The following is a 13,778-nucleotide window of genomic DNA, read 5'->3' as shown; positions in this document are numbered from 1 at the left end:
TCCATGGCTGAGATGGAAGAAACTGTCCATGTGTCAACAATAGCTCAGGTACTCCACAAATCTGGCCTGTATGGAAGAGTGGCAAGAAGGAAGCGATTTCTGAAAAAATGCCCATGCAAAATCCTGCTTGGAATTTGCAAACAGGCATGTGGGAGATTGAAAAGATGTGGCAAAAGATGTGGTCCAATTACACAAATTGAACTATTTGGCCTAAATGTAAAGTGTTATGTCTGGCGCAAACCCAACACAGCACATCACCCAGGTAACACCATCCCTACTGTGAAGCATGGTGGTGGCAGCATCATGCTATGGGGATGCTTTATATTGGCAGAGACTGGGAAGCTTGTCATGGTAGAGGGCAAAATGGATGGAGCCAAACAGGCAAATCCTTGAGGAAAACTCCTGCAGCACAGCACCCCCTGATAATGGGTAATTGGCATTGGCTGAGATCTGGCTCAGAGGAAGGAGTGACACCTACTGAGCTACAATCACTAATGTGGCACATGACCCCCCCCCCCCCATGTCCTCCAACAAAGTGCTAACCAGACTTAACATAGAACCACTTTCTGGGATCTTTCTTGAGTTTAAGGGTGTAGTAGAAAACAACTATAGCATGCTTAAGATAAGAGAAAAATTTTCAGTGAGTATTATACTTAATATTGAAGTGGTTGTATTCAACCTGTCACAGGCTCCATGGTGGTCTGACAGCAGTTTGCTGTTGCACTTCAGTTTGTTTGATAGTGCTATGTGCCAAACAAAAAGCGTTTGTTGTATTTATTTCCAGACATCATTCAACAGAATTACTGGAAATCAGAAGGCAGGATTTTATGTCATGAACAGCTGAAAAAGGAGAAAACAAAAAAAACATGTATTGTATAGATTGACTTAAAAAAAATGCATCCATACATATTTTTAAACCATGAGCAAAGTTAATGGAAATGTAAACATGAACTTACACATTCAACAAACTGACAATCATGAAGTAAAGAATGAATGTATAAATGGAGTCGTGTTGCTTTTAACGCTTTATAAAAACAAAGACAACTTGTGCTGTTATCTCCCTGTGACACAGACTATACCTGTCTCTTTTGGCTATTGTTGTCTGCAGGTCAGCTGTACACTCTTTTTGTGGTTGTAAATAGCTGAAGCCTCTGAAATGCTGAGTAACCCTGTTTTCAGTGTGTTATGCTTTGTTTGAACAGATAAGGAGATACGACTTTTGGCTCTGAAATGTAAAGTCATTACCACAGCAAGGCTGCTGCTTCAATCTGCAGTATTAACATTTTCAAAATGCACTGAAATGAACTGCAGTGTTGCCCAGTTGTTGTTGTGTGTTTTTTTTTTTTTTTTTTTTTAGCAAAATATCAAGAGTGTTAAGAGTGTCAAGTTTCTAAATAGTGTTAAGAGTGGCAATAAGCTTTAGCTTGGTGCTGAATGAGTTAATATGCAACGATTTAGCAAATGTTTTTAATGAAATTTTTAAATAGTTTTTGCGTGAACACGCTGTCTTTTCCACTATGAGACTGTTTAAGATATTAATAGATTTGTTAGGGTTCTCTACACTTTTTAGGCTTTGCTTTTTATGGCAGTTGCTTTGTATTGTTATTTTCTAAACAGACTTTAGTCAGAACATTTCTGTTATAACAGACCTTGAACTGCATGTCCATTATGGACTAATTGATCAATGTCCTCCAAAGGTTCTTAGATACAGGATGATTAAGAGATGTGTTATTTTCTTTTGTTGTGACATATCTGTGTTGCTACTGACAAGGCTTATCTGTGGTGACTTTTGAGTAGTCAGATTACTATGTACAAACATGAATAAATAACTTAAGGAAAAACATGCATAGGTTTTGCTTGTTTTGATAATAGACTCATATTTTTGTTAGCTTTCTAAAATACAGCATAAAAAAGACTCCCTCCACTGTTTATTTAACCTGTGAAGACACCAGCATTGATTGCATGTATTTTCTTTTGCTTCTGTTATAGAATCATTCAACAGAGGATATGCAGATAATAGGACGTGGGAATCTTTCCATTCCGACAGGCAAGGTATATACACTTGTGTTAGTGTTTAATTCTGAACTTCACACAGCTGGTTTCACACACTAGCACTACCTACTACTCTTGGCTAACCTTAAATAAATTAAGGCACAGCAGTACAGGATTAGTGCTAATCAGGGTCTGTGAAACCAGCCCAAGGCAATGTTTAACCCAACAATCCTATATCCGAATGTCAATGTTACAGTGGATTGAAGCTAACAAAACAACGTCATAAATCCTTCCTGTTATGTACTTTCATTCATCTGGAGAAGTCTCCAAAGGAAAAAAACACAGGTTATATTTTCATAGCTGTTGTTAATGCAAACCGCAGCACTGTTATGGTCAGATATTAAAATAAATCTTAAAATGTACATGTAAAACAAATGTGAATGAAAAACTTTTGGCATCGCCCATCAGATTATGTCCTTTCAGTGCACTTCTTCCAGGTATTGGTAAAGGCATTTCCAAAGGCTGTTACAAGTTGAGGTTTGCACTTTTAAAGGTACAGGTGCAGATAACTGTGCTAAGAACTCAGCATAACTTCCCTTGTATCAAGGCAGAATAACTGTGTATTAAAAAAAAAATAACAATAACAATGCTGTGATATAAAGAAACGCACTCATGCCTGGCTGTTTTATTATTGTTTTCAAGCATGCATTGAAGTCCCTTGAAACCCAACACTATGAAGTGCTCTGCAATGACGAATTAGAAACACTGCCAAACTGTAGCAGATTGTGAAAAGATATGCAGATCCAGACAAGTCAGTCTTCAGAGTGCAGTTTAGTTCAGTAACAGAAGCAGTCATGAGAATGTCAGGAGGTGAAGAACTCCAGAGATGAGCAGCCAAGCATATAACTGGCTGGGTGGCCAAGGGTTGGTGAAGGGTTCAGTGGTCTTTGATTAGCTTATCTAATGGTATGAGAAGACAAAAGTAAAGAAAAACAAGCAATACTGTGGACTGCCTTAATTGAATCAAATACAGAAAGTAACAGCTGATTTTTTTAATATGAAGTAGTTGTTCTCAAGAAATAATAATTACAGCACTTTAATCGGGAGCCATTGTTAATTAACAGTGCTGTTTGTGTTCTACCCTGATGAAGTGCTAGTGAAATGGGATTAAGGGACAGATGGAAGCTATGACCCCCTACCCCCATACTGTAGAACCAGTTTTGCAGTATAAAGAGATGTTTCTGACAGCTTTGTTTTCCTGTACAATTCAAGTGTTTTCTGAAGACGTGCAGAGAACCTTGTGAATGTGACTAGCGCATGGAAGACTGTAACTTAATCAGAGTCCGGAACATGCTTGGATCCTCTGGAGTGAAATATTAATAGTATCTGAAGCTATAAGGGTTGACTCCCCCCCTGCAGATTATCACAGAGCTCTGATTCAAGCATCAGTTCTGACCCATCCTAAATCTTTGAAGTGATCGGTAGTGGGTTTAATGCTAGGTCAGGATTGGGCATTGCAGTAGTCTTGGCTAGGCTTGGTGGGTCTGTCCAAATATACTCTGAGCCAAGAAAACTGCAGACACTGAAGTTTTTGGTAATGACATGAAAGACAAATACTTTGTACCAAAAAATAACAAAATCATTTCAGTAATAAGAGACAAATAAAATATGGTTATTATAACATTTTTGTTGTGAACGTTAACCTTTTTTTCTGATTTGTATAAAACCTATATATAAAAGCTTCAGGTCATAACTTGGGTTTGTACAGTATTAGGTCAAATAATTTACATAGTAATTAATCAGTTCCCGGTCCGAAGTGAGGACTCTTAATGAATAACAAGGTCAGTTGTCAGACAGGAATGTTTAAAGTTAACAACAGCACAGACTTCCTGGAGACAGGGATAAAATGCAAGTATGTCAATCCTCTATGCACATGAGCCTCTGAGCCACTTATTATGTTGTAATAAAACTTGGTTAAGACAATATTTAAGTTATTGAGAGCATCTTCATCTGGGGATATCAGGAGGTTTGTCTGCAATGTATTATTATTATTATTATTTATTTCTTAGCAGATGCCCTTATCCAGGGCGACTTACAATTGTTACAAGATATCACATTATTTTTACATACTATTATCCATTTATACAGTTGGGTTTTTACTGGAGCAATCTAGGTAAAGTACCTTGCTCAAGGGTACAGCAGCAGTGTCCCCTACCAGGGATTGAACCCACGACCCTCCGGTCAAGAGTCCAGAGCCCTAACCACTACTCCACACTGCTGCCCCCAAAATGTATGCATGCACCAGTAATGTAAACTGTAATCTGATTGGCTGGCTGACACAATGTAATCAAATTCTCCCGAGTGGCAAAAAGGACGATCTGAATGAAAAGCATGCATCTTTTTTGCAACTTTTTGTGTGGGTGATATAAAGTATATTCTAGTTGATTTTGCTAATGGTTGTTGCTATACTAGAGAGTTCAACTCCCAGGTGTGTAGGAGGGATCACTAAGTGGTTTGCTAAAGCTTAAATTGACAACACATCTGAACAAGTCGAAAGTAGTCAGTATAGAACTTCCAGTAGCTTAAAAAAAAAGAGTTGTAATAACATGTTGCAAATATAATTGATCCCTTAAGGTATTCTGCTGTATGCTTCATAATCTAACCACTATTAAAGCTCCTAAACTGTGAAGTGATTGACTCCCCAGCCATGGGTTTCATTGTTTTAGTATAATACGGATATTCCCAGGACAAGCCTGATATTGGTATCCCAACAGGCTTTCTTTTCTTCTGTTTTTTTGTATTTGGAGAGGCTCTACTGAAAGTTTAGCTTTACTCCTCTCTCTTATTGTATGGTGTGTACCTACCAGCCCTCCATTTGTGTTATATCAATGGGACAACAAATTACGACTCCCTAAAAAGCAAAACTAGAAGGTTAAAAGCAGACAAATGTTTGGACAGAGGCCTTTATCATAACATAGGTGATGGCATGCACACAATGAAATGTTTGTTAACCTGACAGTCTGTTTATCTGGACATTGCTTTGGGAAGGGTTAGGTCATTTGACTTTTTTCATTATCTGTGTCATGTCAGCAGTGTTTCGGTCTAAAGACACGGGTCTTAATAAAATGAACCCACATTTTATATTATATGAGGTGGTTTCAGGAGCATGCATTTTTCTGAACTTAAATGGGACAGTATTGTACTGTCTAAGCCTATTCTGATTAAGGTAACTCACAGCAGCTTTGTGTTTACCCTACAGGCTATTGTTGACACTGGCAAGACAATGAAAGTCCTTCTAAATCATGTTGAGAAATTCAAACCCAAAACGGTAAAGGTTGCAGGGTGAGTGTAAAGTCGACAGGTCCTGTAGATGAGCAATATAGTTAAAGTGAGAAATACAGCATACCAGAGAATCCTTTTTAAAAGTCCACAAACAGTGTCATCCATCTTATTTTTTTCAGCTTGCTGGTGAAGAGAATAACTAATGGTGGAGGATACAAACCAGATTGTATGTATTGCTTAAAAAGAAATCTTGAAATATATGTTTTTGTTTTTTTTAATTGGATTATAGTATAAAGGATGATTTGTTCAATGCACAGCTGGGAAATCCCAGTGTGGTGTCCTTCTGTTCTGCGTTGTTGTACCTGTGGCTCCTGGGTTATGAAGCTGAATAGGACGCACAGAAAGGATCCGCGGTGTATGGAAAATAAACCACATGGCCTTATTAAGGATTCTATTTATTCACCTCATTTGCTAAGCGTTTGCACTCTTCACAGCTCCAGGCTGAGGTCTGTGGATGCCTCTTTCATTTGCATGAGAAAGCAGGCTTTTTCTTGGGTTTCATGTATTTTATTTTTTATTCATTACAGTATGTTAGGAATTTTGTGCCTTGGGAAATGACAGCCACGCTACATTTTTGGTGGTATCCTGCTGTGTTTTTGTTTAGCTTTACAAAGTTAATCAGACCGCTACACAAGACTCAAGCATGTACGTTTCTTTATAATTCTTTAATTGTGTCCCTCAGATGTTGGATTTGAAATTCCAAACTGCTATGTAGTGGGATACGCTTTGGACTACAATGAGTATTTCAGAGATCTCAATGTTAACAAAACATTTTTAAAAAGCCAAGTGTGTGGTCTTTTACTTGATTTTTTGATTATTACTGAAACAGAATTGTTGGTAGTGTGCAAATAGTAGTATTAACCTGTAAAAATATCATACAGGAGTTATTATTCGAGAAATTATTATCATTGTAATGGCCATGACTTTTTTCTGATTACTGGTATCACTTCATACAAGGGTCAGGGTAAGGGAAATGCAATGAAATATTATACCATGTGATAATGCTTTCATTTGATTAAATCAGCCTCTCAATGTTTTCATATGGTTAATATTAGTAACAGTGAGTTATTGTATTAGTGAGTTTTTGTCTAAATCGTATATACATCATGGCTAGTTCCAAACATTGTGTGTTTGTTTTTCAGCACATATGTCTCATCATAGAGAATGCAAAAATAAAGTACCAGATTTGAAGATCACGCCTGTCCGCTTTTGAAGGTGCTCACATGTACAGACACTGTTTACGAAGGCTGACTGCAGTGACAGAGAAGTCAATCAGCTTGTAATTGCGACATTGGTTCTTAGTCACTGCACCAGATACCATGTTGTAGTTTTGAAATGCTTTAAAAGCGGTTCAGATCTCCAAACAGTTTTATCTTTTTGATGGGAGTTTCTAGCATGGAAATGACAAGCCTGTCCATTTGATAACAAATTAGGAGCAAATGTTTTCTTGTGTCTTTGCATTGCAAATGAACTATACAATATTACATTGCTCTGTTCAAAGTAGATTCTATCATCTAATTTTAATATCTTGAATTTTCATTTGGAGGCCAGTGGTGTAAGGCAAAAACGTTTAACTGTTAGGTAAAAATAACATTGTACTAATAAAAATGTGTGTTTTCTAACACTGCTTAAGAATGTTATATTTAAAGTAAGAAAAGTTTTGCAAGTTAAATATTTACGGAAATACGTGTACCACGGTGAACAGGCTGGCTGTAGGGGAGACGTCAGACCAGAAAGAAACAGACAGACAGTAGTGGCAGGTGAAACTGAGATGCTGCGGCGCTCCGTGCATTTAATTGAATGAAACAAATAAAAGATTTAAACAAAAACAGCACATGGCACTTGAGGCCAAAATAAATAGACAAAAAAATGGACTAACACTAAACAAACAGTGGACAAACAAACACGGTGAGTCAAAATAAACAAACAAGTATTGTGCTGGTCCTACCAGCACGCAATAGCAATTGTTATTGTTGTTGTTATTGTTATTATTTTACTTTATTTTTCTCCTCCTCTCTTTCCCGTTCTCCACTCACTGAACACACAACCCCGAGTGAGTGAAACGTGCCTCTATATATACTGTTGTGCCGGGATTCAATTACTAATTAAGTATTCACTTGAATCCCAGCACGTGAACTAATTTGTGCAATCCCGTGCTCACAGATTATTACATACTTTAAATGCACGTGAAGTGTTTGTGCAATCCCCGTGCCTAAATACAACTATATATTTTAAATAACTCGTGCTACACAGACCCATTTATATCCCGTGCAGCAATATCTATACACCAACATTAACACACCACACGCAACATATAACACAGAAATGCCCACAGGGGCGGGGCACATTGCCACAACCACTAAATTACCTCCATGAAGAATTAATACTGGTTGAATATCTTTTTAATTTTAGTCAAATGAAAGTGGTTGCTGCTAACAAAATAATTAAATCATAAATCTTACCTGTCATACACATTCATTTACTATTGATGTCTCAAATGTGCAGTTTTGAAAAAAAAAAAAAGTATGTTCTAGCAAACGTATTTTCATATTTCATTTTTTCTGGTACTACACGTGTTTAAAGTGATTGTATCCAACTAAATAATTCCACGAATCTTACCTGTTATGCACTTCTATTTGTTATATAGGTCTCAAAGTGCAGTTTTGAATACAACACAGGTTATAGTAATGTATTTTTTACTTCAAAACGTGATATCTGGTACTACACTGGGTTAAAGAAATCTCTGTTTGCAAGCAGTGGTTTTAGTTAGTGTTGCACTCACTTGGTCATTTCACCTGGAGGGTGAATTTGCCCCACCCCTTTTAATAGCTTCCTTCCTTTTATTACCCAACCAGGTGCTTTCCCTATTGACTGACATGCTTTCAGCCAGTAACATGCTTTGACCCAGAAGACACTTCTAAAGTAAAATGACCCAAGAAGTGCAAGTGTAACAAGTATCCTGTGAATAAGGCATAGAAAAGTGAGAACTTCCTGTAACCTAGTGTACTACCAGATATCGAGTTTTAAAATTGAACTACATTGGCTATAACATGCACTTCTTTCACAACTGCACATTTGAGACTTGTTTTGCTAATGGAAGTGCAAAACAGGTACGATGTATGGAATGATTTAGTCGGCTACAATTTCTTTAAAGAAAGTTCTCTGCTGTACTTCCTTAGTCATTTCGCCCTATTGGTGTCCGTGGAGTCAAAGCACCTTACTGACTGCAAAGTGTAGCAGTGATTAGAGGCAGCAGCTGGTTGGTTATTGATAGGGGAGATGGTGATGAAGGGATGGGGACGATTCCAGTCTTTAATCTGGTGTACTACCAGATATCATCATTTAAACAACTGTTTCTTTAAAAGCTGCAATCACTTTTAATAGACTGATATAGGTTGCTGTTGTTTGTTTAAATAGCAAGCCTTTTAAAAGCTTTGAGTACTGACACACAAGAAGGAAGTCACATCTGATCCTGATTGTGAGGAATGCTAAGTACGACAATGGCCAGAACTGATCTAGGACTGCTAACATCCCCTTCCAAATCTATGCATATTTTAGACATTTGTCACATAGTTTTAATGGCCCTGTGCGAGACCTGCTTTGAAGGCCACTGCATTGCCATAACGGACACACCCTTCACATAGTGTACTATATCCAGGTTAGTTAAGCTTGGGCAATCCTCATTACTGAAAACCACTCCTAGGAATTCCAAGTGCTATAAAAGGAAACACGTTGTTATAGCATAACTCACATGCAGTTCTACCTCAACCAGTGAGCAACTGCAGTTTACAGTCGGAATTAATAAAGAGCTATCATTATTAATCACAATTTTTCCTAATTTTATTGTTTTGCTTTTATGAAATGTAAAAATCTTATTATATCACTTGAGGGATGCAAATTGAAAATGTTCAAGGGGTGCTAGGATGTGAAAAACTGTCAAGGAGAGTCTTCTATTAGTATTTAAAATATGTCCTTCAAAGGGGACATCTATTTCAAAGAACATGTTAATTTAATTAAAGAAAATTGAAGATTAGTGGGTCATTACACTTTGGGAGGGAGTGAATCTGGATGAAATAACCAGAAATAAATCTGGTTTAAGAAAAAAAAGACCATATAATGAACAGTTAGTTTGGGCATAGAATTGAAGTTTACTGTGTCAAGGTATTCAGCCCCATACAAGCAGTGTTTATAGTCATTAGGGGTTGATGTGATCAACCTGTATTTAAAAGAGCATTTCACAGCACAGTATCTGGGCTTATCCTTACCCCTAACATGCTGGAGGATTAAACTGTTCTCAGAAATCTAGCTGTGGCTTTAATGTTTAAGTTTGGAGGTGAGGAGCACTGGTTGAGTCATTGGGTCATTGGGTTTAACTATGCTGTTAGCTGTACTGTTAGGACTCCCCTTTTCTATTCCCAATCCTATAGAATTTCTCTCGACATCAAAGTCTTTCTTTATATATTTCCTAAATATGTCTATATATTAATTCACTCACACTCAAGAGGGTTGAAAAGAAAACCAAACACAACTTATCAGTGGGGACATTCCAGACTGTGCTGTAGAGTATCTCTCTGATAGAGAAGGGGCTTTTCAAGGAACTGTTCAATCCAGTTCAGGTGCCCAATGTGGTAGTTTTAATCTTCAGTTTTTCATATCAGCTTTCAGAAAAAATTATTTTGTTGGTAATATGAAGCAAAAGTATGCCGTACACAACCTCTAATATTTACCAGTCCTTTTAATCTAGATAAGATGTGTCTAACTTAAGAGTAAAAGATGTACCTTGGAGAAACAAAAAGACATTTCTCTAACAGCTTTTCTTGCTATTAACAAATGTTTCCAGGAAAAACAGCACATCTCCTGCTTGTGACATCACAGTCTGATTCCTCGTTGGAGTTTGCGGGACCACACTGACTGGGTCATCCCAAATGAGTGACTTCACAATGCCTCGCAGTACCTCTTGGGATGAAGGCTGGGGCTTAAAAATCAAAATGTTCTATGATTCATAGCAAAACTGTCAACAGAAACCCCATCAGCTGCACTGTCAATTCAAACAAGGGTAAACATTACTCTGCATAGCACATTTCCCCTGAATCTTTTTCTGTTTAACCTTATATGATATTATTATTATTATTATTATTATTATTATTATTATTATTATTATTATTATTATTATTATTAGGTTATTTGGCAGATGCCTTTATCCAAGAAATAAGTACTGTATCAATGAAGTGGTAGGCACCCCATATAATGGTAGGTTTGCATGCATCGTTCTATATTCCTGTGACAATTTGCATGGTTTAACGGGCCTTTATTTCTCTGTGACCTTGCACTTGAATCCTTTAAATTCATTACCAGCAAGATTGTGAAGTACATAACTGTTTGAAATTGTTAAAAGCAAGACTAAAATGACACATTTAGAAAAGGCATTTGAACAAGGTGTTTCCTATTTTATAGCTTCTTTTACAGCGCTTTTTTTTTTTCTACAGTGGTTGACACAGAATAACGCTGTGGGATGTATCCTAAGAAAGGCCCAAAGATAACAATGTAAGACTTGTATTCTGTTTTTGGATTGAGCACACCGTGTCCTAGTCCTTCCTTTGTGTTTGCAGATAGTTTGATGGCATGCACAGATGGTCCAAGTTGTTTTTTTCAGGAAATCCTTTGTTTGGTTTATAGATGTGTTCCTGGAACACATAAAAAGTTGAAGACACAGGGTAGTGGCTTGATCTGTTTGGCCTTCACACAGATCAAATAGACCCTTTCCACACTTGTGAAGAAGTGCACAGTCACACTGTGGAAGCCGCTGCCGCCGCTGCTGCTGCTGCTGCTGCTGCTGCGTGACAATGGATTGTTTCCTAAGAGGAAAGTCCTCTGTGATGGAAGGTGACGCTGACAGGAAAGGAGATATTGCACGACAGAGAACAAGCCATACCAGCCATGTGCCAGGAAGTGCTCCTCCACAGATCTTTCATCAACAGAAAAACAAAAACCTCCAGAGAAAGTAAAACCTGTATTTATTGATTTATTATTATTTATTTCTTAGCAGACACCCTTATCCAGGGCGACTTACAATTGTTACAAGATATCACATTATTTTTTACATACAATTACATTATTTTTTACACATTATTTTTTTTACATACAATTACCCATTTATACAGTTGGGTTTTTACTGGAGCAATCTAGGTAAAGTACCTTGCTCAAGGGTACAGCAGCAGTGTCCCCCACCTGGGATTGAACCCATGACCCTCCGGTCAAGAGTCCAGAGCCCTAACCACTACTCCACACTACTGCCCTCTGTATAAATAACAGCCCTTATTATTTATCAAAATGTGTGTGCACAGGGGTTACCAGGATGTGATTACTGAAACAGAATTATATACAGCGATTCAAAACGCCGACCAGAATGTATGAGTTACCATAACTGAGAAACTTCAGAGTTGTCCTTAAAGTTCAATGTATCTACTATCTCTTGAGTGCTCCGAATGCTTGCTGAAAACAAACTTTAGCTGGTACCTGCTAAACCACGACCTGCAGCCTCTCTCTGTGGGGTCAATCATGGAAACACATGAGATGGACTACAAAGTGTTTCCTGTTTAATACCAAAGAATCATCTACACTGGCACTTTTTGCCTGAAAGACACTGTGAAGAAGAAATATTGGGGCCCACAACTGTTTGTTTTCCAACAGGTGATCAGAGCACGTCATTGATTGAGAATAAAAGCATATGTGTTCCACCTGCTCCGGCTGAGTGTTGGCTATCGCAACTCCTCTAGAAGGTAAGATAGTCCTAAGCAGATGTTGCAGCCTTAGTCATCAAAATAGTGGTCTCACATGGTACAATAGTATCAACTAAAAGGCAGGTGTTCTTAGTCCTGTTACCATGGCAAAGTCTTGCTTAGGCTGTAGAATATTGTCTCAATGGGCTAATCGCAATGTGTTCTGGTGTTTCAGTGCACTCGCCACTCATAACAATGGTACTCTTTTTTTTGTGATGGCTTACTATTCTTTGTGTGTTAGACACAGGCTACTATGCGGGGCACGGTAACTTGCCACTACACAGAATGGGCAGAATGGGCTTTCTGAATTGCACTTCCACTCAGTCCAGTGAAAGTTCTTTTGATCTCTTTGGTTATTTCATAAGGGTACTGTATATATCTACTGCAAGTCACATTTTGCTCAATGTCTTCAGTAATTTCCTACAGTGTTTTTTGCACGCTTGCATTGGTTCTGATAATTGTTTCAGAGTCACAGAAAATGACACATATTGCACATTTTGTTTCTAGTCCTGGCATCCCCAAATCCATTGATCTCAGCTAATTTAGGAGATTTTGTGAATAGTTCAAATAAAATCTTACATTACCTTCACAAGTATATTCAGTAGTTATTTATTTTGCAACTGTCCCTGTCCTTAAAGGAAATACCACTATAAATCAGCGATATGTTAAGAAAAACAATTATATATAAATATTGATGTTTAAGAAGGATATTGGTTGTAATAAAAAAAAAAAAAATGCAATTATTAACTTGGAACAAAGTAGACCTCTGTAAAATACTTAAAGGGTACATAAGGACCTTTTTTATTTTATTGGGTTACATGTTCCCATGTGTTGCTACAACTGTTGACGTAAGGTGTGTGTATTGTTTTAATTATTTTTTGTTACATTTTTACCACTTTTTTAAACTTTTAAATTGCAATCCCTGCTCAAGATGGCTTCCTATGTACTCGCATGGACCGCTCAGAACTACATTGCCCATCATCCTCCTGCTCACTGGTAAATCCATCTCAATTTAAAAGTTTAAAAAAGTGGTCAAAATGTAACAAAAAAAAATCCTTTCTGCACACTTCCAAAAGAACATACTGATGTAAACTGGATCTGAAAGTATAATGCAGTATAAAACACTGTATATACTAGTACCTTAGTTTGAAGTTGAAAATATATGTTTGCGTGTACCACAAACAGAACAACAAGTAATCCTATTTCAACCAACCATTAAGTTTTATGCTTTTTCAAGATACTGCTAAACAGAAATATATTCTAGTTATCCCAGTTATGGTTGTAATGGAATTTTTAAACACGCTGAATGACTAAAATTCACAGGAACCCTATTTGAAAACATGCAACAGTTGCTGCAGTGTTAAATGATAAGAGCTGCAGCTGGTTCCATTAGATAAGCTTTCCGAAACATTCAGTGCTATTATGTCTAGTTAGAAAATTAGTTTCAATACGTGAATACATACAATCCAAAGATAATGGTATCATAGCAAGCTTTTTTTCATGCTGACTGAATCTAATGTCCCCTGCCACAATACTGTAAGTCAGTGGTTCTCAACCCTGGTCCTGGGGACCCACTGTCCTGATGGTTTCTGTTCCAACTGAGCTCTCAATTACTTAATTGAAACTTTAATTGAACTAATAATTAGCTTAATTTGTCTTTTTTTT

At 37.3% G+C, this 13,778-nt stretch overlaps 1 protein-coding gene across 1 annotated transcript in view; it reads left to right on the top strand.

Moving 5' to 3' along the window:
• LOC117400109 (hypoxanthine-guanine phosphoribosyltransferase-like) overlaps positions 1–6,543 on the top strand; it is a 29,192-nt gene extending 22,649 nt beyond the window's left edge. The window contains exons 3-7 of the mRNA XM_059023449.1: positions 1,990–2,070; positions 5,252–5,334; positions 5,454–5,500; positions 6,017–6,093; positions 6,477–6,543. Coding sequence (XP_058879432.1) covers positions 1,990–2,070; positions 5,252–5,334; positions 5,454–5,500; positions 6,017–6,093; positions 6,477–6,524 — 336 coding nt within the window. The 3' untranslated portion in view covers positions 6,525–6,543. The remainder of the gene's footprint in view (positions 1–1,989; positions 2,071–5,251; positions 5,335–5,453; positions 5,501–6,016; positions 6,094–6,476) is intronic.
• Positions 6,544–13,778: the final 7,235 nt, after the last annotated feature.

Source organism: Acipenser ruthenus, chromosome 4 (genome assembly GCF_902713425.1).
Source record: "Acipenser ruthenus chromosome 4, fAciRut3.2 maternal haplotype, whole genome shotgun sequence".
Taxonomy (NCBI): domain Eukaryota; kingdom Metazoa; phylum Chordata; class Actinopteri; order Acipenseriformes; family Acipenseridae; genus Acipenser; species Acipenser ruthenus.
Note: the sequence above shows the minus strand (reverse complement) of the source record. Positions and strands in the feature narration are given on the sequence as shown.